Consider the following 23,675-nt stretch of genomic DNA (forward strand, 5'->3'; position numbering starts at 1 on the left):
TATCCATTGAAAGACTAAGGGTATATATATATATATATATATGTAGGCGTCAGACAGGAAAGTGCCAATCTTCTTTGTGAGCTTTGATATGATTACATGCTCTCTCTGGATGTCCCTAAGTCTTTCCTATATACTAAGAAAGAAGAAAGAAAGAAAGAAGAAAGAAAGAAAGAAAGAAAGAAAGAAAGAAAGAAAGAAAGAAAGAAAGAAAGAGAGAGAGAGAAACAGAGAAAGAGAGAAAAAGAGAAAGAAAAGAAAAGAAAAGAAAGAAAGAAAGAAAAAGAAAGAAAGAAAGAAAGAGAAGGAAGGAAGGAAGGAAGGAAGGAAGGAAGGAAGGAAGGAGGAAAGAAGGAAAGAAAGAAGAAAAGAATTAACTACGTATGAAATTTTTCTATTTTTATATTTGAGATATTAAAATGCTTGGAAGGCAGCATGGTGCATTAGTTAATTAACAGGGTCTGAAATTCCAAAGGTCCACATTTGAGCCCACTCACCACCATCACCACCAGCTCCACCTGCTTGGGAACTTGGGTTATTTCTCTGCTTGTCAGTTCCCTCATCATTGAGATGAGAATCATATTGTCTATCTTTAGGGATTGTGGTGATAATTAAATGAGATATTACATATAAGACATCTGGGCACATGCTTAAGAGTTTGTCTAAGAAATGACAAGTATGGGTTTATGAATTACTTCTATTATAATTTAAATCTCTGCAAGAGAATTTGGAAATTAGGAGAAAGTAAAATATTTTGTGCCATGTAAACATAGAAAGGTATTTACATCTAATGTCAATATTTAGGTATTCAGTTGTTTGGGTCAGACTAGAGGGTCTGGGGGTGGGGAGATCCCACCCACAACAAAACTACATCCTGTGTAAAACACATTTTAATCAGTGTTTATTGACTTGGCAGGAAGTAAGGGAACTCTCCAAGGCTGGGGAAACCGTTTGGTGAGAAATTAAGACATCGAATGATGAGAAGGTGAACACACCAAAAAGGCAACTTCCTCTGAGAACAGGTGTCCAAACTAGCTTTATGCCTGACAGCTGGCCACTGAACAGTTGCCAAGGCTGGGGAGCTGAACTTGGGACTCCAAGACTAACCTGGGAAACCTGGAAGGGAGCTGGCTCCCCAGAGATAGAAACATAAATCTTCTGGAGGAAAATGCTCTCAAAATAGAACCCCAGATTTTCACATATGAAAGCTAGCCAGATATGAGTTTCAATCAAAGATCGCCAAATGCATAAGGAAGCAAACCATTATGAGTGAGAGTCAGCATAATCAATAAACAATTAACTCGAATGCCTAAAACTTTTACATATTAGAATTACCAAATACAAAATATGCAGTCACTTAGTAATTAGCAAACACTCAACTAGAAACTACCAAATTTCACCAAGCAGATTTTTAAAAATTCATATGGAATTTATAGAAATGAAAAAAATATGTATTCGTTGACAACGTTTAAAATGCCATGTATGAGGGGGCACCTGGGTGGCTCAGTTGGTTGAGCGTCCAACTCGGTTTCAGCTCAGGTTGTGATCTGACAGCTTGGTGGGTTTGAGCCCCACATTGGGCTCTGCACTGGCAGTATGGAGCCTGCTTGGGATTCTCTCTCTCTCCCTCTCTGTGCCCCTCCCCCACTTGCACTGTCTCTGTATCTCTCAAAATAAATAAACTGTAAAACTAAATAAATATAAATAAATACATAAAAATAAAATTCAATATATGAGTAAAACAAATTAACTACAGTTGAAGAAAGAATTAGTGAACTGGATATATTTCTGAAGAAGTCAATAGCAATTTATACCAAAATATAGAACAGAAAATCATGGATCTAGAGGGTATAATGGGAGGTTTGGGGTATAGAGGATGAAGTTAAAAGGTTTAACAAACATCTTAACAGAGCCCCAGAAGGAGAGAATGAGGAAGCAATATTTTAAAGAGAGGAGGGTTGAAAATTTTCCAGAGTTAAAATGAGGCTAATTTGAAGAAATTTGAAGACAAAAGAAGTATCTTAAAAAGCAGAGATTTTAAAAATCAGCAGAATACCTAAATAGATTTTTTTTTCCAAAGAAAACATCCAGATGGCCAATAGACACATGAAAAGATGCTTAACATCACTCATCATCAGGGAAATGCAAATCAAAACCACAGTGAGATATCACCTCACACCTGTCAGAATGGCTATAATGAAAAACACAAAAAAACAGTTGTTGGGGGGATGTGGAGAAAAAGGAACCCTAGTGCACTGTTGGTGGAAATGCAAGCTGGTGCAGCCACTGTGGAAGACAGTATAGAGGTTCCTCCAAAAATGAAAAATAGGAACTACCATCTGATCAAGTAATTCCATAACTGGGTATTTGCCCAAAGAAAACAAAAACACTAATTCAAAGAGATGTATGTACCCTTATGTTTACTGTGCCATTATTTACAATAGCCAACTTCTGGAAGCAGCCCAAGTGTCCTTCAGTAGATGAGTGGTTACTGAGGTGGTATAAGGGTGCCTGGGTGGTCATCATCTCACGGTTTGTGAGTTCGAGCCCCGCATCAGGCTTTGTGCTGACAGCTTGGAGCCTGGAGCCTGGAACCTGCTTCAGATTCTGTGTCTCCTTTTCTCTCTCTCTCTGCCCCTCCCCCCTTCTCTCTCTCTCTCTCTCTCTCAAAATAATTAAACATTAAATTATTTTTAAAAGATGTGATGTATATATACATACAAGGGAATATTGCTCAGCCATAAAAGAGAATAGGATTTTGCCATTTGGAACAACATGAATGGAGCTGGGGGTAAAATGCTAAGTGAGTAAAAACAGACTCTTAGATACAGAGAACAAACTGGTGGTTGCCATTGTAGGGAGGGAATGGGTAATACAGGTGAAGGGGATTGAGAGGTGCAAACTTCCAGTTATAAAATAAATGTCGTAGGGATGAAAAGTACAGCACAGGAAACCGTCGACAATGGAGGGTGCCTACCTTACCATGGGTAAGCACTGCCTCATGTGCAGCAGTGACAGACCCTAGAGTTGTGCACCTGCAACTGATATAACATTGTATTTAACTCTAGTTCCATTACAGTTTCTTTTAAAAAGCAGAAAGGAAAGAAAAGTTGCCTAAAGAATAACTACAGGGGCATCTGGGTGGCTCAGTCGGCTAATCCTCTGACTTCGGCTCAGGTCATGATCTCACAGTTCATGGATTCGAGCCCCACATCGGGCTCTGTGCTGACAGCTAGCTCAGAGCCTGGAGCCTGTCTTCAGATTCTGTGTCTCCCTCTTTCTCTGTCTGACCATCCCCTGCTCATGCTATCTCTCTCTCTCAAAAATAAATAAACATTAAAAAAAAGAATAACCACAAGGTGGACAGCAATCATGGAAGGTGAAAGACAGTGGGTGACATCTTTGAAGTGCGGACAGAGGCGGAACTATCAAGTTACAGTTATGAACCAGCAATATTATCTTTTAAGTACCAGAGAAAAAGAAATGGTATTTTTGGATAAATAAAAACTGAAACATTTTACCACCAACATCACCTACAGGAAAGGAATTTTCTGATGGATTACTTTTCTTTTTTGAGAGAGAGAGAAAGTGAGTGAGCGAGCGAGTGTGGGGGAGGGTCAGAGAGAGAGGGAGAGAGAATCTCAAACAGGCTCTATCCAGGGGCCCCTGAAGGATTACGTCAGAAAGAGGAAAATGAATCCTAAAAAAATAGCCTGGGGGAAGAGTAAGCAAAGACACTAGTGAACACATGAGGAACTCAAATACAGATGTGCTTTGTACAATGATGTTGGGGCTCTGGGTGGCTCAGGGGGTTCAGTCTCCGACTCTTGTTTTCAGCTCAGGTCATGATCCCAGTCAGGAAATGGAGCCCCGGGGAGGGCTCTGCATTGACGGCTTGGAGCCTGCTTAGGATTCTCTCTCTCCCTCTCTCTCTGTCCCTCCCCTGCTCACACTCTCTATCTCTTTCTTGCTCTCTCTCCAAATAAATAAACTATTTAAAAAATGGTGATAATTATGATGTCTAATTTGGGAAGATGCAAGATAAAGAAACAAGGTAAAATGCCAGAAAGTAGCACGCCCACCTAAATTAGGAGAGGCCTAGTGAGAGCTGATGTCCCGACGACCTTGTCCATGGGAGTTTTCAGGTGTTGTTTGTCGTCTTTGTTAAATACACAAGGTAAAGTTTTATGGGTAACCGTAAACAATGAAAACACAGTTATAATTTCCACAGCAGGTAGCAGGCAAAACCGTGTAGGCGAAATGAACACAAGAGGCTTCTTTTCATCAAATCGTAAATAAAATCGACGAGACGCATAATTGGGAAACGTCCTTAGAGACTCCGGGCGTTGAGTGTGGGTTGGGGGAGTGCAGAGCACCGCAGTTCCGCAGGAATGAGGGGGCCTGGGCAGAAGGAGGGGTGTGAGGAGATCCCAGGGACTGCCTGATGGCCCAGGAGAATGACAGGAAGGCTTTCCCAGCAGACATGTCCAAAGCTACGTCAGCGTAGACTGGGGCTTCTCCACACCGTGGGGAAGAGACCCCGGGCAGGGCCATGTGAGGACAGAATAGGGTGCTTACAGGACGGCCATCAGGTTGGGACTGTGATGGTGTCTCACAGAAGCCTTCCGCCTGGCCCAGCCTTGGCCAGAGTGGATTAAGGCAGGGAGAGAAGGTGGGAGCAGAGGAACGGGACACCCTGCCCGGCCAGCATCCAGGACCCCCAGAAGGAGGCGGACACAGGAGCCAGAGGGCACAGGCCTTCGAGGAAGCTCCCAGCCAGACAGCTGGGACTTGGAGGGAACCTCAGGGTAAGATGGGCCCCGGCAACGTGGGAAAACGGACCAAACACAAGTGCTTCCAGGCTAAATCACTGCTTCCCTTCCTTCCCATATAAGATGTGGGCACCCCTGCCCCTGCCTGCCCGTGGCTCCCTTCTGCCACTTCAAAGTGGTCGCCCATTAAGCAGGAAGACACATTGGGGCGCCTGGATGGCGCAGTCGGTTGAGCGTCTGGCTTCGGCTCAGGTCATGATCTCACAGCTGATGGATTCAAGCCCCGCATCGGGCTCTGTGCTGACAGCTAGCTCAGAGCCTGGAGCCTGCTTCAGATTGTGTGTCTCCCTCTCTCTCTGACCCTCCCCTGCTCGCACTGTGTCTCTCTATCTCTCAAAAGTAAATAAAAAACATTAAAAAAAATTTAAAAAACAATAAACAGGAAGACACATAAATCAAAACATGTTTAGAGGAACTTGCCAGGGATTTGAAGCGGCATAAAAATGCATACGAGTCATAAGCACTATGTAACTAGCACTCGTTTCCCGCTCACCCTGTGCCAGGAACGGGCTTGGCACGTATGATACGATTTAATCTTCACGTACCCAAGATGACACAGCTAATAAGAGGCAGAACTGGGATTCAATCACTTACACTCTGGGTCCGGAGTCTTCTTCACTTGAATAACTGTGCTACTTCTGCATGGTTGGAGGATAGATTAGCCTGGACGAGCTTGAACTCCAGTTTGGTGCTATGAACTGAATGCTTATGTCTGCTCAAAATTCCTATGTTGAAGCCCTACCCCCTATGTGATGGTGTTAGAAATGGGGCCTTTGGGAGCCAATTGGGCTGTGAGGGTGGAGCCCTTGGATTGGGATCAGCAGCCTCACGGAAGAGACACCTGAGAAAGATGATCTCGCTTTCCACCACGTGAAGACACGGTGAGAAGCAGGCCATGTGCAAACCAACCAGGAAGAGGGTCTCTGCCAGAGTCCAGCTCCAGCAGGTCCAGGGCTCCCCTGAAGGATGGATGGTGTTGACACGAAAGAGATGGGAATTGGCGAAGGGGGAAAGGAATGAGAGAGCCACGAGGTTCTTTCTGATCAGCAGGCAGGCATCTCTGCACTCACTGGAGAGTCAGCTTTGTTTATTGAAAAAATGTCTGGGGTACAAACCAGAAGTTGCAATTGCCTTAGACAATGATTTCTGATAACAAACTCTTTGGTATGTAAAACTTTCCCAGAACATAGATTGGTGGAAGACTCATGCATAACCTTTATCAATAGTGATTGAAGTAGGTGACCAGATGCTTATCACTTGGGGAAGGAAGGGGTCTTTGGCATTCAAATACAAGGCAATGTTTTTGGCACAGCAAAGGCAAGAGTTAGGTCTTTGGGAGCAGGGGTCAATAGCCTGTTTTTCAAGGGGAAGAAAACAGGCTTTCTCAGGAAATGTAACATTTGCTCCTATAATCACAATAAAAGAAACTCCTACAGCAAGTTTTTTCACAAGGTACAATTCACATATTTTTAGCACAAGAAGGCAAGTCACTCCTGATAACAGTCAGTCAGGTGCCTTGGGGGTCGGCACTCAAGCAGAAATGGAGTGGGGGTTGAGTGGGGGTAGACGCCGGTCACCGTCTGACAGTGAGAGGCCTTGCAAACCTGCCTGACTTCAGAGATGGCCCCCAGCAGGTCTCCCCCCAAGAACCTGACCACGTGGGCACCCTTCCAGCCTCTGAAGATGGACAAGCCACCCCAGCCCGCGGTGTCTGACACAGCAGCCCAAACTGGCGAAGACACTTGGGAAATGATGGCTTGTCCTCACGTATTTGAAGGGCCATATGTGGACGAAGGGTCAAGCTTATTGTATGTGGACCAAAAGGATGAGAAATAAGAAAATGATTCTTTTCTGCCTGCTTTGGGACAGTCAGAAGTGCCCAGAGAAGAAATGATCTTTCTGAGAGGGTCTTGGGTTCTCCATCCCTAAGAGCTAACTGCACCCAGGGATGCGTTAATGATACCCAGGACCTTGGCTTTGGGTGGGGGCTTATAGGAGGCTCTTCATAAAATCTTTTCCAACTTTTGAGGGTCACTAGCACTGTGAGCATCAGGGTCAAGAGCTCAGATCCAAAGAACTAGATGTTGAGGACTCTTAACTTTTACAGTAGCTATTTTTTTTCCCTACATAACTTGGTTTCTGGGCCGCATGGGGCCAGAATTTGCAATTGTTTATTTTAAAACTCTGCACCCCTGGACACCCTTCCTTCAGAGTTCAGCTTGGGTATCACCTGCCCAGCCTGTATTCCCCACCGCGTCCCTAGTACCAGCCTCGGGGGCCCCCCTCATTCCATCTTTCCCTGACCATGCCTCCTCTCACACTCCACTGAACTATTTCTTGGTCACTCTCTCTGTTAGCTTCCCAGGGCTGCAGTAACATTAACTACAAATGGCTTAAAATGCCAGAAATTTCCTGTCTCACAGTTCTGAGACTAGAAGTCCAAAATCAAGGTATTGGCAGGGCCAGACTCCCTCTAAAGGATCTAGGAAAGTGCGCCTCCCTGCCTCTTCCGGCCCCTGGTGGTTGCTGGCCCACAGTCCCCCGGCATCCTTAGCCTGACATTGCATTGCTCAAACCTCTACTTCTGTCTTCACATGGGCTTCTTCCCTCTGTGTCTGTGTCTCTGTGTTTCTCTCTCCTTTCTTGTTAGGAACCAGTCATGTTGGATTAGGCCCGCCCTAATTCAGTATGACCTCATCTTAATTCAACCAGTTGTATCTTCAAAGATCCTATTTCGAAATAAGGTCACATTTACAGGCACCAGGGTTAGGATTTCCATCCATCTTCTGAGGGGACATAATTCCACAGACATCATCCCCCAACCTCCCATGATAACTAAGACCGTGGACTCTTTGAGCACTGTATCTTTATTCCGCACATTTTTGTTGTGTCTACTATGAACCGCATTCTGTTTGGGGCACAGAGCACAAGCCACAGTCAAGGTCAAGTGAAGGCAGACCATAGAACAGTGCCAAGCATATGCACATGGTATATATTCGATTTTACCACAAACAGTAAATAAAACAAAGTACAAATTATTCCATTTCATCTAGCCTGTGCTTTTTGGCATGTTTACCAGAATCTAACTTTGGTTTCCCTCTGTCCCTCATAAAACTTGTTCTCTGATAATAGAAATCTTTTTTTTTTTTTGTAATGTTTATTCACTTTTTAGAGAGAGAGAGACAGAGCACAACCAGGGGAGGGGCAGAGAGAGAGGGAGACACAGAATCCAAAGCAGGCTGTCAGCACAGAGCCCAACGCATGACCTGAGATGAAGTCTGAATCTTAACAAACTGAGCCACCCAGCCACCCCTCTGATTCTTGAATTCTTAACCTAGGTTGCCCTCCCACTTTCGTCCCCAAATAATATATCTTAATATCAGAATGTAAAGCTTAAAAAATGTATCCCTAATCTTTTTTTTTTTTAACTTTGAACTTGGACTAAAGAAAACACTTGCGCTCTCTTTGCCTTCCAGAGCGGAGTCACCAACACCCAGTCTGCATTTGCCCAGATGCCAGGTGAGTCCGTACATTCAATGAGCAGTTAATGAATTCCCTTTTGAGCCTAAGTCAGGCACTGGGGTTGCCATTCTTCTAGAACATATAATTGTTGAACACAGTATTATGCTCCTGGATTTGCAGCAAAGTAGAAGACATGAGCCCTGCCCCCATGGAGCCGGCAGGTTCCAGTGCCTTATGGTGCCTTCAAAATCTTACTTTTGCAAACAGGTTATTTTTAAAATATAAACTCAGTGAAGACAAACCTAATTCAGTCATTTGTGAGTTCAGAATTCATTCTGTCTTGCAGGCGGCCTTTCCATCCCTCGCCCAGCAGAAGCTTCCTGAGCAAAAGCAATAGCAGTTAGGCCCTCGATGCAATTTTAATTCTTTTATGTGTTTTATTTATTTTTGAGAGACAGAGTGAGCAGGGGAGGGTCAGAGAGAGAGAGGGAGGTACAGAATCCAAAGCAGGCTCTAGGCTCTGAGCTAGCTGTCAGCATAGAGCCCGACACAGGGCTCAAATCCACAAACCATGAGATCATGACCTGAGCTGAAGCCAGACGCTTAACTGACTGAGCCACCCAGGCGCTCTGGCCCTTGATACAATTTTAAAACGTGTAAAACTCTGGTACCATGCATGATCTGATAGATTATGAGCTTGCTTTGAAACAGAAAGAGACCGAGCTGGCAGGAGGAGGCAGATGGAGGAACTGCCGTTTACTGGCTGCTCTATATGTCAGGCACTTAGTTAATCATTGGTATTCATTTCAATACATATGCCTCCTTCATGCTCCTGCAGGGATGGGAAAGGGCCATTCTGATTTAGTAAAAGTGTTGGGGACACCATACGCATGTGTGCACACAGACACACACCGACACACCCTCCTTTCAGAGCCCAAACTCAGAAGTGGCAAAGGCTTTCTCAATAATTTTAGGAAGCTTTGCAGCTGGATAAGAAAAGGAGTAAGAGCAGTAGGAGATCCCACATATCTGAATGTCTGTGTGTTGTGTTTCCCAAACATACATATCGTCCCTGGAATCTGGCTACATCTGCTCACTCCTATAGAAGGAAATTTTTGCAGCTTCTCTTACTTTCTAGAATTATTCCTCCTCGTTTTAGGGAGAAAAATATATGCTTAAGAAATATATTTGCCTGGTTGTTTTTATTTGGAAATTGGGAGTATAGACATGAGATCCTAAGCTCCTAGAAGACTTGTTTACATACTCTTCACTCTCTCCTCAGCTTTAATCTCTCCCATGGATACAAATTCATGGCATGAAACAGAATTTTCTTTATTGATATTAATTTCCACTTGCACAATTTTTTTCCTGTGGAAGTCTGCTTATGATGAAACCCCTGACTGCCACTTTCAAGTTCATGAGCTAATGAGAAGTCTGGGGCTATAGCATTTCAGATGACAGTAGAAAGAGTAGAATTTGCTGTAAGTTTCTTCAGGGAATTTTGATTTCCTCCGAATGAATGAATAAATTTACATATAATTGTTGAACACAGTATTATGCTCCTGGATTTACAGCAAAGTAGAAGACATGAGCCCTGCCCCCATGGAGCCGGCAGGTGGATTAGAAAGAGGGTTGTAACTCGGCTGAGGGAGTAGTGAGGATAATATAAACTGCCGCAGCGCGTGTCAAGGGCCAAAGTGCGGTCAAGGTGGAGTAACGGATGACTGTGTCAGGGTGACACAGGGGAAAGGTCTTGGTGGAGGAGAAGCACAGTGGGCGGGGAGAAGAAGCAGGGTGGGCAGGGAGAAGAGGCAGGGTGGGCGGGGACAGCGTGGGCGGGGACAGCATGGGCGGGGAGGAGAAGCAGCGTGGGCGGGGACAGCGTGGGCGGGGAGGAGAAGCAGCCTGGGCGGGGACGGAGCTCCCACTCCTTTAGGGGCAGGTAAGAAAGACAAGCACCTGCCTCTTCTCAATTCAGCCCTTTTGTGACCTCAGGGTGTAGATCTTAGGTAATTAGACCACATCCACTACCGGCTGGAATAATTAAACCATCAGTCGTGCAAAGCTTGAGTCTTACCTCCTTGAACATGTTCTAAATGCTAATGTGTTTCCTCCTACAACGGAGCCCCTGGGTCTGAAAGTCTTTAGCAAACACCTCGCTTCCCTTATGGGACAATTTCACTGGTCCTGCCCTAAATGAGGCTCTTCTCAGCTTCACCTTCTTCCCCTGGTTTCGCCAAGGGAAACTCTCTGTGGGAGGTACTCCCTTTTCAAACTTGCCCAGGGCCCAGGTGAGCTGAGTCAGGGACTGGGCATGGACACAAGAGGGCAGCAAATAACACCAGACTCGTCAAAGCCAGAAAACACATTTTTTTGCAGTCCTCTTTCTGACTTGGGGGTGTAGAAGCTCTACATCCGAAAGCAAGCAAGCCATTTCTTGATGCCTGCTAGGTAGGAGGCATCTGATAAAAGGTCGGTCCACAAAGAAGTCCAAGCAGCAGACAACCTGCCTCTGATTCGGGGTGGGGTTATCCTATCACCAGAACTACTGCATCTCAGATAACACACCCAGGAGGAGCCTGCTGTTAACAGTCCTGTGGAGATGGGGCCAGAGCTCAGAAGCTGTAAAAAAGACATTTCATTTTGATCCAATGTAAACGTCAAAGGGTTCCTTTCCTTGGCTCCTTAAGCCTGAAGTTTTCCTAGCGTGGTAACTGGAACACCAAAAGTGCACGGTAAATGCACTTGGGGTGAGTGAATGAGAAGTAACCTCACCGTCTCAAACGAACTTCTCTCCAAAGGCCAAATGAATTTTAAACATACTAGTTATTTGGGCTCAACCAGTTAAAAGAGGCAATGCAGCAACATTTAATGCTTTTCAAGGTAGATGAACATATTGGGGGCAGGGGTAGAAAGGGAAACAAACAGAGAGAGACTCTGACGATAGAGAACAAACTGAGGGTTAATGGAGGGAGGTGGGGGGGGATGGGCTAGATGGGTGATGGGCATTAAGGAGGGCACTTGTGGGGACCCTGGTGGCTGATTAAGCATCTGACTCTTGATTTCAGTTCAGATCAGGATCTCAAGGTTTGTGAGATTGAGCCCCACAATGGGCTCTGTACTGACAGCAAAGAGCCTGCTTGGGATTCTCTCTCCCTCTCTCTCTCTGTCCCTTCCCAGCTCACGCTCCCTCTCTCCCTCTCGTAAAATAAAGTAAAAACAAATGGAAGGCACTTATGATGAGCCCTGGGTATTGTATGTAAGTGATGAATCACTGAATTCTTCTCCGGAAACCAATATCTCAGGGTATGTTAACTAGCTCCAATTTAAATAAAAATTTGAATACAAAAAAAAAAAAAAAAGACCGTTTCCCACCTGGAGAGTCTCAGCTGCAACAGGTATGCCTGGATTTCCCAGGAGAGATTTTTGTCAGTTTGTTTCTCCTTTGGCAACAGGTTCACCCGTGATGTCAGGTTACTATGGTGTCAGAAGATCTTTCCTCTCTGACTCAGACTTCCACAACTCGAAGCAGTTTGCAAACGACGTCTCCACCTCCAAGGCCTTTCCGTGTGAGTCCCCCGCGGGGCAGAGCCACCCGGCCCTCCTGGATTCCTACTTCCCGGAGCCCTACGCAGACCACCGGCCCCCGCCGGGCCTGACCCCCAGCACCGGCTCCCTGTTCAGCGCCTCGTCCCTGCCGCCATTCCTGCCGCCACCCTTCCCTGGGGACCCCACACACTTCGTGCTTGTGAGTATGCAGGGGTCTCCCGTTTAGGGAGTAAGATGAGGCCTGGGCTCGCACGGCAACCGGCCGCTCGTCATGCTTGGCAGCCAGGTGGAAGTCAGGTCTGGCTTGCCCTGCACACCCCTGAGGCTGCTTTCCCCGGACACACTCCCAGGGGCCCCTCCTCAAAATCCACGCCCACCTGCACACCTGCACACGGAGACCGCCACAGGGTCGATCCATCTAGGGTCTTGGGAGGGGACGACTAGACGGCAGGTTTATATCCATTTTGTTAGGAGTCAACCGATTTTGCAAGACACTCCCCCATGGAAGAAAGAGCACTGAAGTGACTTCTCCCACGTGACCAGGATCTAAACCGCCAGGGCAGGCCATCAAGGTGTCTCCTTCCCTCCCAGTCCCCCTGCCCCCTTTCCCGTAGTATTTCTACCCTATAGAATCCTGTTCTCCCTCATTCCTAAAAAAGAGGTGAGTTTATAAAGATCTGAAGAATACCAACACCGATCTTATAAAAAAACTGTGAAGTTTTCAACTACAAAGGAATGTATCTCTAAAGATGGGATCTTAGACACAAGGGGGCGGGAATTAACATTATGGAGTTACCTCCTCCAGCCAGGAACTCCTGTGTGCCTCTGTTCCTTTCGTACTTGCAACAACTCAGGATATGGTTCTTAAAGCCCCATTGTACAGATGAACAAAGTGAGGTGCTCAGCGTGGGGAAGGTAGTAAGTAGCGTAGCCATGAGCTGAACCTGACTCTTTCCAGCTCCAAGCCTCCGGAAGTTCTACCTCTTGGCTCACTGAGGGCAAAAGCCCAGCATGTGGTTTGGAGACCCTCTGCTCCCAGGAGCAGCCAGAGCTGACGGCCCCACTGTGGAAGGGGCATTCTAGGACCCTGGGTGTGGTGAAGCTCAAAAGGAATGCAAGACATAGTACATCGTAATTGGTAAAATGCTGTACAAATGTTCACTTTATTCTCTCATTTCACTCATTTAGTGGTGTCTTCTGGGGAAGGGAATTGTCATAACTATAGAGAATCTAATTCTCGAGTAAGAAAGGAAGTAAAACTCTTCACTGGTGTCAGACACTAGAGGGAACAGGTGCCTGGTAAGGAAGCCTGAACAGCAGAGAGGGGACATCGAGGCCCTCTTGAAGCCATAGTCTGACCGCAGCCAGTGCTGGCGAGGAAATCTGTCCCTGTCAGAGTATCATCTAATGACTAACCCCAATGACCTTTCCGTTCTCCTCAGAGGGACTCATGGGAGCAAACGGTGCCCGATGGTCTCGCCCAGGCAGACCCCATGCCCACCGACTCTCTGCAGCCCTTGCCGTCGGGCCCGGGATGCCTCTCCCAGCTGGAGTCTGGGACCAGCGCGCAGCACCGGGGCTCCAGCTGGGGAGCCCCCCTGGCGGGCCCTCAGTCCTACTCCCTGCACACGCTGGAGGATCTGTACCACGTGCCAGGGTACCCCACCCCGCCGCCGTATCCCTTCACCTCTTTCATGACCATGCCCAACGACCTACCGCACAAGGTGGCACCCCTGGCCCCGGAGGAGGGGGCAGACGCCCCCGGCCTTCAGGACCCTTCTTCGTGGACCAAAGAGGACGGGAGCATGGCGTGGGAGTCCTATGAGTGCCGCAGAGCTTACTGAAGGGAGCACTGGAGGACGTCTGTCTTTCTCTGAGGTGGGGTCTGTATTTCACGGACTGATTCCAGCGCGCTAGCTCATTCATTCAGAACAGGCCATGATGCCGCCCTTTGTTACCAGACCGCGGGATTCATTTGTAATCCTCCCTCCCACAGCCCACGAAACACAAAGTACATTGATTTGGGACATCAGGGACTGAATTCTAGCCAGACACGTGCGAGTGATGTCTTTGTGGAACTTTAGTAACGCGTTACATTCTGAATTCTGTTACCTTCAAACTGTCGTGTTTAGTGCTCATGGTTTTCTTATGTTACATTAAAAAGTTTATGCACATTGTGAAGTACACTGATTTTCCTGTGCAGTTTTTTGCGGTGATGAGCTATGTGTGTCCTATTGTAAGAGAGAAAGCATAGGATATAATGTAGATTATGGCACGTGGAACAAAATTCATTTTGTACCATGTGATTTCTAAAGAGTAAAGCGTTATATATCTCTCCTTAGTGACTTGAAAAGGACCAGTAACAAATACAGCGCCATATATAAATGCTTTATTGTGGTTAAAATTGGATGAGGTCAGGAGGCTATGGTTTCATAAACACCTAGCTTTGACTCTGCCCTACAACCTGGATGTCAAAAAATGAATCTATTCCAAAAAAAAAAAAGGGGGAGGCCCCAAAACTTTCTTTGACCCATAGTAGCCTTAATTAAGCCACACATTGTTTCTCTGATGGAAAAACGTGTAGTTATGAGAGTGGATTGGTGGAATGGGTGTTCTGTGGTCAAGTAAGAATAAATAAAGGAAATGCTGGGAGCAGGACTAGGCTGTCGGCAAGGAGCAACAGACCACAGAATACCAAGAAGCAGAGTCTTTGCGAGACGATTGTGACGTGTGACCAGCAGCGATCCACGCATCCCCCACTTGAAGGAAGGCCTGTTGGCGGCTCACTGGTCAGAACTGAATAGCTCTTATTGTGGACAAATGAAGAAACTGACGTCTGAAGCCTCCATCTGTCTCATGTAAGTCAAACTTACATGGGTTCCTTTGCCAGTGGAGTTCACAGAGCCCCTCACGAAAGCCGTGCATGCCCTCTGACTTTGCGAAGCAGTGGTTGAGGCCCCCGGGTCACACCCACACTCTTTCTACTACTTTGCTGCCACCTTCTTTTCTTTATCGCCTTAGCACATTTTCCTAACTGTGCTCTGGTCCCTCTTGACCCAATGCCTTTCCCCCCCATCTCCTGGGGGCCCGTTGCTCTCGTTTTCCACCTGGTTGCCTAAAGGCACTTAAGAGAGTTTCCATCACAGCCTCTGTTATGGTGTCCCAGGCTCTACCTATCGAGGTAGGAGTCCAGAAAAACCAAATAAGGGCATTAATTCACACTTAGACGTGACTGACTGATACTCTTCCTCCATGTCTTCAAGGGTATTTTACAGCTATGCAAGCACACTCCCAATTTATGGAGCGCCTGAAGAAACGCTGGGCTCAGGAGCCTCACTTTGCCTCGCTCCCCTCAGCGCCCTCCTGGGAGAGCAGCCTTGCAGAAGCAGATCCGGAAGGAGCTCTAGTGGGTCCCCGGCTGCTGGGCTGCCCTCTCCCAGGTCCCCTCTCACCACCCCTTGTCACAGCCTGATCGTCACTTCCCTCAACATTAGCTCTTCAGCACAATGGGCCAACTTCCACTGTGCACATGAGAGCTGCTCTTTCCTCTTTTTTTAATGTTTATTAATTTTGGGAGAGAGTGTGTGTACTTGCAAGCAAGTGAAGGGGCAGAGAGAAAAGAGAGAGAGCATCTGCAGGCTAGTGAGCAGGGGAAGGGCAGAAAGAGAGGTAGAGAGAGAATCCCAAGAGAATCTCTGCACTGTTGCAGAGCCTGACACAGGGCTCGATCCCATGAACCATGAGATCATGACCTGAGCCAAAATCAAGAGTCAGACGCTCAATCGACTGAGCCACCCAGCTGCCCAGAGAGCTGCTCTTTCTTAAGTCCATTGAGATTTGAGATCTCAGTCCTGGTCCCGGGATCTTCAGCAGAGACCTCCATCATCCAGGCCCCTGCATCAGACAGAAGAGATCTGGCCTCTTTATAGATTTAGGGGTCTTCACAAGGGTCTCAAAAGCCATTTTTCTAAATTGGTTGTGTAGATTTCATAATAGAGTCAACTGCTGCTTACCATTGTTACTAAGAAGCACAACACAATAGTAGTTGTGTAAACCAAAAATATGTGTGCACATCGCTTTAGCTTTTGTCTGATTGTTAATGCCGAGTGTTAGACATACTCCTTCGCCATGGTTTTTTCTTCTCTGGTGCTATGATCATCTCCTCACAACCTAAGGGTGTGCTAGCTCTCAGCTAAGTAGAGCGCCACAACCAGACCTCAGACGGGGGTAAACACAGCAAGCACAGTGCCCTCTCCATTCTCCTTGAGGCATCATGGTGTTTGACAAAATTAATGTACCATACTGCGCCGAAGGATCCATTTTAGCTACCCAGTCAAAGGGGGATGGGGCTGTGGGGACTGGTGCTAGTAATTCCAAGTGGTAGATGATTTTTAGGAATTCTATTTCGCTTGACAGAGTGTTTCTATATTATTACATGTATTTCAGTGTGGCTCTGCTTTATTCAGAATTTGAGATACTTTGTTAAAAAGTGAAGCCATGCTACAAAATTATGACGTGGAAATTAATCCTATTTCCCTATTCCCAAGTACCTTCTGTTTCCTGCTGCAGGCCAGGGGCTTACGGCACCTTCCCATAACAATGCACAAGGCCAGTGTCCGAAAAAAATGCACATCACCCTCTCCCTCTCCTTCCTTTCACCTGGTATCCTCAGACTCCTAACTTCTGTGGGGAAAGCAGGGAAAATTAGAGAAGTCAGGTTCAAAACACTATCTCCTTTAGGTCCTTTAAGTCTTCACGTAGGCAGAGGTGGTGATGGAAAGTTCAAGTTACCAAAGACAGCTGGCTAGACAGTAATGTCAAGAAGAAGCGTTTGGCCCTGCAGAAACTGCAATACCCACAGCTCTCCCCAGACCACTGGACACAGACATTACGGTATGCAGTCAGTGTTTGTGTTCCTCCCACAAAGGTATACAAACCCCAGGACGAAAGAAAACCACATCTTTACCTAGTTTATTTACTTTTTTAAATGTTTGTTTATTTTTGAGAGACACACACACACAGTATGAGTGGGGGAGGGGCAGAAAGAGAGGGAGACACAGAATCCGAAGCAGGCTCAGAGCCTGACTCGGGGCCGAACCCATAAACCATGAGATCATGATGTGATCCAAAGTCAGACACTTAACCGACTGAGCCACCCAGGTGTCCCTACCTGGTTTATTTAATAAAAGCTTTTAAATGAGTGTTATGACTTGTGACAGCTCACTTAATAATAGAATACGATGGTACTGTTGTGGTAGGGGAGGAAATACTCCAGTTCTCTGAAGTATTAGAGCTCTTTACAAGAAATTCCACAAAGGGAAAAGAACTCCTAATTACAATAATAAAATACTCATTTACATGCATTCAATGTACCCACACATACATACGTGTGTGTGTATATGACTAGTATCTTTGTGATCCATTTTTTATTTTCTAAAAAATATTTTTGAGAGAGAGAGAGAGAGAGAGAGAGAGAGAGAGAGAGAGAGAGTGTACATAAGCAGGGGAGGGGCAGAAAGAGAGAGAGAGAATCCCAAGCATATTCTGCGCTGTCAGCACCGAGCCCAACACGGGGCTGGATCCCACAAACCATGAAATCATGACCTGAGTCAAAATCAAGAGACATTTAACCAACTGAGCCATCCAGTCACCCTTGACCCATTTTTTAATATGTAAATCTAAATAGTACATTCACAAGAATTAAAACATCAGTAGCACTTAAAATACTGAAATAACTGCAGAGTGACTGAAGGTTTAAGTCACATTACGTTATAGTGATTCCACCAACCACACACCGAGATCATACTTTGTTTAGGTTCCATCATTACGTTCTGTCTCAAGTACCATTCCTCGTCCAAACATCAGACCGGGCCTTTCCAGATCCTATTCGCTAACGACTGACTCTAGAGAGCTTAAATGCAAAATCATTCATTCTAGCTAACGAGTGACTCTCTGACTAGACGAGACTCATCATGTGGAGGACTGGCAATGCGTCTCCCTTAGTGCCTAGCATGTTGTAGCTGCTCAGTAAAACCCTCGTTAGACTGAACTACAATAATACCACAAAAGTGAGCAACTATTTAGATCCTGACACTATGGTTGGCAATTCTCTGAGACTGATGTATTAGAAAACACTGTCACGATTCTTATCTAACATTAGCCATCCTCTGCTGATGTTGATGGGAGGAGTGGAAACTGGGCATTGGTGGTAATATATTTAAGATGATGGACTTTGTGTTTTTAAATATCTCTAAGAAGGAATACTGCTGAACTTTGATGGAGCAAAGAACGATCATATATTCATTTAGTGTCAACGGAGCATACACAGTATATGTTGCTAAGAAATCTTATAAATAAAAGTTATTCAATATTGGGTGTTTTCTCTGGTGTGATTAAAAAGTATGATAAATAGGTAAGGAACAGAATCCTTAAAAATCAGGCTGAATAAATAATAAAATCTTCTATAATTATCCATAAATGATAACACTGTGTTATCTTTGATCTTTGATACAAAAGTGCCCTCTACTTTTATACTCCGATAAATAATATGTGTGGGTATGCAATATGCGATATCATTGTCAGAACATTTATAAGCTGAAAACGGAGGACAGTATAAAATCTTTACAAGTTCCAAAAGGAAGAAAACATAGAGAAAAATATCTAAGAATTAGCTTTTTTTGCATTAGGAAAACCAATAAATGTCCTTACTGACCTTCTTCCCAATGACGGACCTGGAGTGGAATGATCCAAAAGTTTAATGCTTAGTAAATTAATTTAGTCATAAATGAAAGATCACTCAACTGTTTTATTTCCTAACCTTGGTAATAATTCATTGGCTTTTATCACAGTAATCTTTATATGTTTTTATATGCATAATAAAAATGTTTTAAGTAAATGGTGAACTTTTCAAGCAGTGTCTAGTAATATTTTCCTTACTTAAATGATAAATTAGCAAATGCTCATTCCCTACAGAAGCCTCTTCAGGAAAAGTTAAAAGTTTGGCAGGAGACTGAGTTATCACAAATTATTAACCCACCTCCGTCTCTGAGCCTTCCTGGTCGTATTCATCTGGACCAAACATTCACTCTGGACCCAGAAAGTGCTCATGTCGGCCATGTTTCTTGGAACTTGATATTTCCCCCAAGGTTTGGTAACAGTGTCCCAAAGTCAAAATGACAAAAGGACTTTGCATTCATGAAGAGAATTTTAGAGCCGTAGTCAAATTTGGAGGGAATAAATTCCTCCTTCCTTATACTGAAAGTCTTTTCATATTCATGAAATCTCCTACTTTGGGGATAAAATGTAATGCTCTCCAGTGTCATTTGCATACAAAAGCCTGCCAAAGAAATTCAGTTCAATATTCCATTTAAAACTTTCAGAATAAACGCATTCTCTTCCCATTATCCTGGGCGCTCAGTGACTCTAAGAAGGTGTCTGACAAACACAAGGGTTTCTCAGCTCAGTGGTGCAGAGATCTGCAAAACTAGAGAAATTACAGATAATAAACCTCAAAAAAAAATGGCTTGGGGCAGACGTGCCTGGTGGCTCAGTAAGCGTCTGACTTCAGCTCAAGTCATGATCTCAGCATCATGTATACTCATAACCAGTACATGCTGTTGGAAGAATGAATCAGTGAACGAACCAAACAGTGAGGACAGAAGTGAGAGAACAGGTATTCCGTTATTTACAAGGCAGTCAATGGCAGAAACCAGGACTTGGGGCTCCTGGTGCTGGATACCACACTTGGCACATAGTTGGTGCTCAACTAACACCTAATTGGATTTGGCTCAATCAACGATCATTGTGTTTAAAGGAGCTCCCTATCAAATCCGGGAGCCCATGTCCACCACGGGCCAACAGCTCAGCCAGGCAGCGAAGGGAGCTGGAGGCAGGATGATTGCCAGCAGGAATGTTGGAGAAAGGCTCCAAGTCTCTCTCGGTACCTCAAGGTTCCCTTTCAACATCCAAAATTCAAGACCCTGTGTTGTATTTTGAAGCAGACGAGCCTGTTAAAGCCTGTTGAAAGCTCACAACATTTTTTTCAGTCTTGTATTAACCCCAGAACGATTATCAGGACTTCGGGGCAGACACCCTGGAGGTCACAATCCCCCCCGCCCCCCCCCCCACCGCAAGAGGGAAGAGTTCCTAGTAGAGAAGCACAGACGGTAAGTAGTTAGTGAGCAGCCCACCGTCTCCACCGACCAGTCTCTCCTGCTCCGTTCTGGTGTCCCCACACCTTACAGAATGCCTTCAAGTCAGCATGCTGTCCTGTGTGCCCCCACAGCCCCTGACAGTACAGCAGCCCCAAATACTTTCACATCCACGCCACTGACAGGTGTGCCTGCATGTCTCACAGGTCCTATCTCCCCAGTACTGGTCACGAGTCACCAGTGGGTCACCAAATGATCTCCGCAACTCCCAGCCAACATGTATTTTTTACACATAGAATGAAATGGAAAAGATGGGATAGAAAACGTCAGAATGCCTCTTATACACGGTGCATTTTGTCCCATGAGGAGTTTAATAAGCATGTAAATATTACTGTATAGTATGTGAACGTGTAAAATGAATTTCTTATTATGGGTTGAAGTCAAAAAACTTGAAAAGCCTCTGTTATAAATGATCAGGAAGACAACAATGATAGGTGTGAGCAACACGTTTAGCATCAGAATTCTCAAAATTTGAGACCCATTCCTGCCATTTATGTGCTCAGTGACCTTGGCCATGTTGCCTACCCCTCTGAGCCTCCGCTGTGAAATGGGGAGGCTGTACAGCACGGTGCCTGATATCTAAGAAACACTCAATAAATGACAACTTCTTGGAAAAAGTCTCCTGTGAGGACCACCCAACGCTACGGGGTCTCTGGGTAGATCTGAGATCTGGTCGTTGCAGACCCCGTGACACATGCAGATCCGGGGGAAAGATTCACGGACACATTGGAAAGGACACCCCCTTGCACCCACGAGCATGATATTTGAATATTAAATATCTGTGCTGGGCTTTTGCAACTACAGAAACAGCAGGAAACAAAGTTCCATTCATATTGGGGTAAAAACTGGGAGACCTAGTTCTCAAAACAGGGCTCGGGCCTGAGGAAACCTAACTTTCTTGAAGTTGCTGGCCAACAACAGCACTAGAACATCCACCCTGCACCAGGGCCAACACAGAAGCCTCCAGAACTGCTGCCACGGTTCCAGCAGAGACTTCTCAAAGAAGGGACAGTGTTCTTTACTGTCCCAGAGACCCTGTGACTCACCAGGACCTCACCTCTGGCTGTCCCCGCCCCCCGCCTGGCATCGGCTTCAGTGATGTTGCCAAGGGAACTGTGGCCTCCGACTACCTGTGTCCACCTCCAGGCAAAAGGAGAGGTCAGCAGGGAGAGCAAGCCTGAAAAAATGAGGAAGCACTCCAGAACAGAGAGAAACTGAGGCACTCAGGGGGCCAGGGAGAAAAACAGCAATGCAAGTCAAGAAAGGAGGAAAGCAGCGACAGGAAGCGAGACAAAGAAAAGGACACTTGGAAAAAACGTAAATAGAAAGTCCAAAAGACAAAGAGGGAGATTTTAAAAAGCAAACCAAAAAGTAAGTGGAAAACAAGAAAAGGAGGAAGGCAAAGGAGGAAAGAAGTAATGGACGAAACTCTGAGGACAAGAGACCACCGTCCCTAACTCCCCAGTTCCGTCCTCCATTCTGTTAGAAGGAGCGGTGCCCAGACGGGGCAGGGCCGGGGGAGAGCAGATGGGCTCCGACAGTGTCCCTCACGAGGCTCATCCTCCAGCCTGGCGCCCAGCAGGGACGCTCAGGACACAGATGCAGAGGCCTCTCTCGAAAGCAGCTCCAGGAGCGGAGAGACTCCAGCTGGGCTGGAGGCGGACACACCCCACGCTGCCCTTCGCTGCCCTTCACACCTCGGGTGCTCCCACCCCGATCCCCTGCTGAGCAGCTCCTGCCTGTCACAAACTCCAGGGTCTTGTCGCCCTAAGGGACCCCCATTCTCCCCTCTGCCTAAATGTTCTACCCTGCACTGGACACATTCAAGGGAACTCGGATTATTTTTCTGGCGGCCTATGGAGCTCAATTCGACTTTTATGCATTTCACAGAAATCAAGGAACAGAGGCCCATAACCACTGCCAGGCCTGGCCTCATGGGGACGGCTTGGCTTATTTGCAAAGGGAACCCCATCCTGCTTCTCTGTCATCTGGTGCTGCCCCCTACCCACAGGGGCCGGAGGGGGGTCTGGCCCGGCACTCCCTCCCTCCCTGGTTCACTCCTGTCTTCCCAAGCCTCCGAATCACACGCAAGAGTCACAACAGCACTTGGAGAACACAACGCAAGCACAGTGCTGTCATTTGTGAGGGGCCTCGGCCTGGACCAACCGCCCACATCCTGAGCGCAGGCCTTGCCCGCCTCTCACCAGAAGTGTGAAAGCCTGAACACAAATCCGTGTCCTGTCAGCTAAAAGGAGCAGGACCCAAGCTTATCCATCACATTTCTCAACACAAACTCCTGCACAAACAGGAGGGCAGGGGTGGCTCAAGACAAAGAGGAGACAATGGGAACGTCACAGTCAAGAAATGCCAGCCTCAGAGGACCCCTCGAGGGTGAGGCCCCACAGGCATCCCCAGCTCCTTGTGGAGAAGCAAAGGGGCTTAAGGGGCAGGCATTGTCTTGAAACCCCAGCATCCGGGGCCCACACAGAGAGCGGGACGGAAGCCAGGGCAGGCAGTGCGGGGCCAGGTGGGCCGGAAAGAGATGAGACACAGAGAGCTGAGGCCTCTGCCCGGCCTCCAGCCTGCAACCTGGGGCCCACATGACTCCTTCCCACGCTGAACCTACTGTCCGCCATGTTCACTCCCCAAAACCTGAGATTTTCCCTTAAAACGGAGACTGGGGACGTGGGGATGAGTCTGGCCGGCCAGCCTGGCTCAGGTGGTCATGAAGGGCAGCCTAGGCCACTCAGGGCTCCTGGAGCTGCCTTTGAGACAGAAATACAGAGCATCTTGGAGGACTCCTGCTCTGTCTGTGGAAAGGTGGGCAAAATGCTTAAAATACAATAAAAGCAAGGCCCGGGACCCAAAGGGGTCTCACTCCCTGTTTCTCTGGACTGTCTGTGGGGTGCCTGTATGCAGGATTTCTGCAGAAGATAGTCCATTTTGTTAAGCCTTTGAATATTCAAATTGAAAGTATCGCGCAATCATTGATTGTCAAATCATGGGTTTCTAGAGGTTTTAAATACTTGGCATGAGGGGGAAAAAACTCAAACCTATACCCGAAGGTATAAAACATTGATTCTGTTTGTCTCCTGCTCCAGGAACCTGGGTGCAGCTGGGTGCTTTGTGAAACTTTAAAAATGTTGCATCTCTGTTTCTCTCCTTGGCAGGAGCCCTGCTAGGCGCTGAGTTCCTGCAGCCACAGCACCCAGGCACCGACCCAGCTTCTGCTGACCACGATGTCGGGTAACTCGGCCGCTTCTGCTGGGGTAGGGTCACGCGAGCCAGGGGCGTTTCGATCCGGGTGTATTTCCACAGCTTCTCCTGCATAGAACAGAGAGGCACGAAGTCAGGCCGTGCAAGTATGAGCCCGGGATCGGGAGAGGGCGCGGGCCACGCCGTGGCCGCTCCCCTCGGCGCCTGCTCCCGAGGGCAGAGAGGCCCAGAGGCCGCGTTAGCCGCTGTGGGCGTTCGCGTACCTCCCGACCCCCCACCCGCCCTTCCACTTTGCCACGGCCGTGACCCTGGGACTTCGCGGCGCGGACTCTGCGTGCCCAGGAGCGGCGGCGGGGGGAGCTAGAGGCTCGCGGTGAGCCCGGGCCGCGAGCAGGGCGCGCCGGCCGGC

At 46.9% G+C, this 23,675-nt stretch overlaps 2 protein-coding genes across 3 annotated transcripts in view; both read left to right on the forward strand.

Annotated features, from left to right (window-relative positions):
- The window catches only part of C11H11orf53 (chromosome 11 C11orf53 homolog), a 74,341-nt gene extending 60,317 nt beyond the window's left edge, over positions 1 to 14,024 (forward strand). For both annotated transcript variants that reach the window (XM_029914589.1, XM_029914590.1), the window contains 3 exons: positions 8,306 to 8,348; positions 11,747 to 12,039; positions 13,283 to 14,024. In XM_029914589.1, coding sequence (XP_029770449.1) covers positions 8,306 to 8,348; positions 11,747 to 12,039; positions 13,283 to 13,684 — 738 coding nt within the window. In that variant the 3' untranslated portion in view covers positions 13,685 to 14,024. The remainder of the gene's footprint in view (positions 1 to 8,305; positions 8,349 to 11,746; positions 12,040 to 13,282) is intronic.
- A 9,265-nt stretch (positions 14,025 to 23,289) lies between these two features.
- The window catches only part of COLCA2 (colorectal cancer associated 2), a 9,084-nt gene continuing 8,698 nt past the window's right edge, over positions 23,290 to 23,675 (forward strand). The window contains exons 1-3 of the mRNA XM_029915687.1: positions 23,290 to 23,296; positions 23,383 to 23,525; positions 23,609 to 23,639. Coding sequence (XP_029771547.1) covers positions 23,290 to 23,296; positions 23,383 to 23,525; positions 23,609 to 23,639 — 181 coding nt within the window. The remainder of the gene's footprint in view (positions 23,297 to 23,382; positions 23,526 to 23,608; positions 23,640 to 23,675) is intronic.

The sequence above is a fragment of the Suricata suricatta genome, chromosome 11, assembly GCF_006229205.1.
Source record: "Suricata suricatta isolate VVHF042 chromosome 11, meerkat_22Aug2017_6uvM2_HiC, whole genome shotgun sequence".
Taxonomy (NCBI): Eukaryota; Metazoa; Chordata; class Mammalia; order Carnivora; family Herpestidae; genus Suricata; species Suricata suricatta.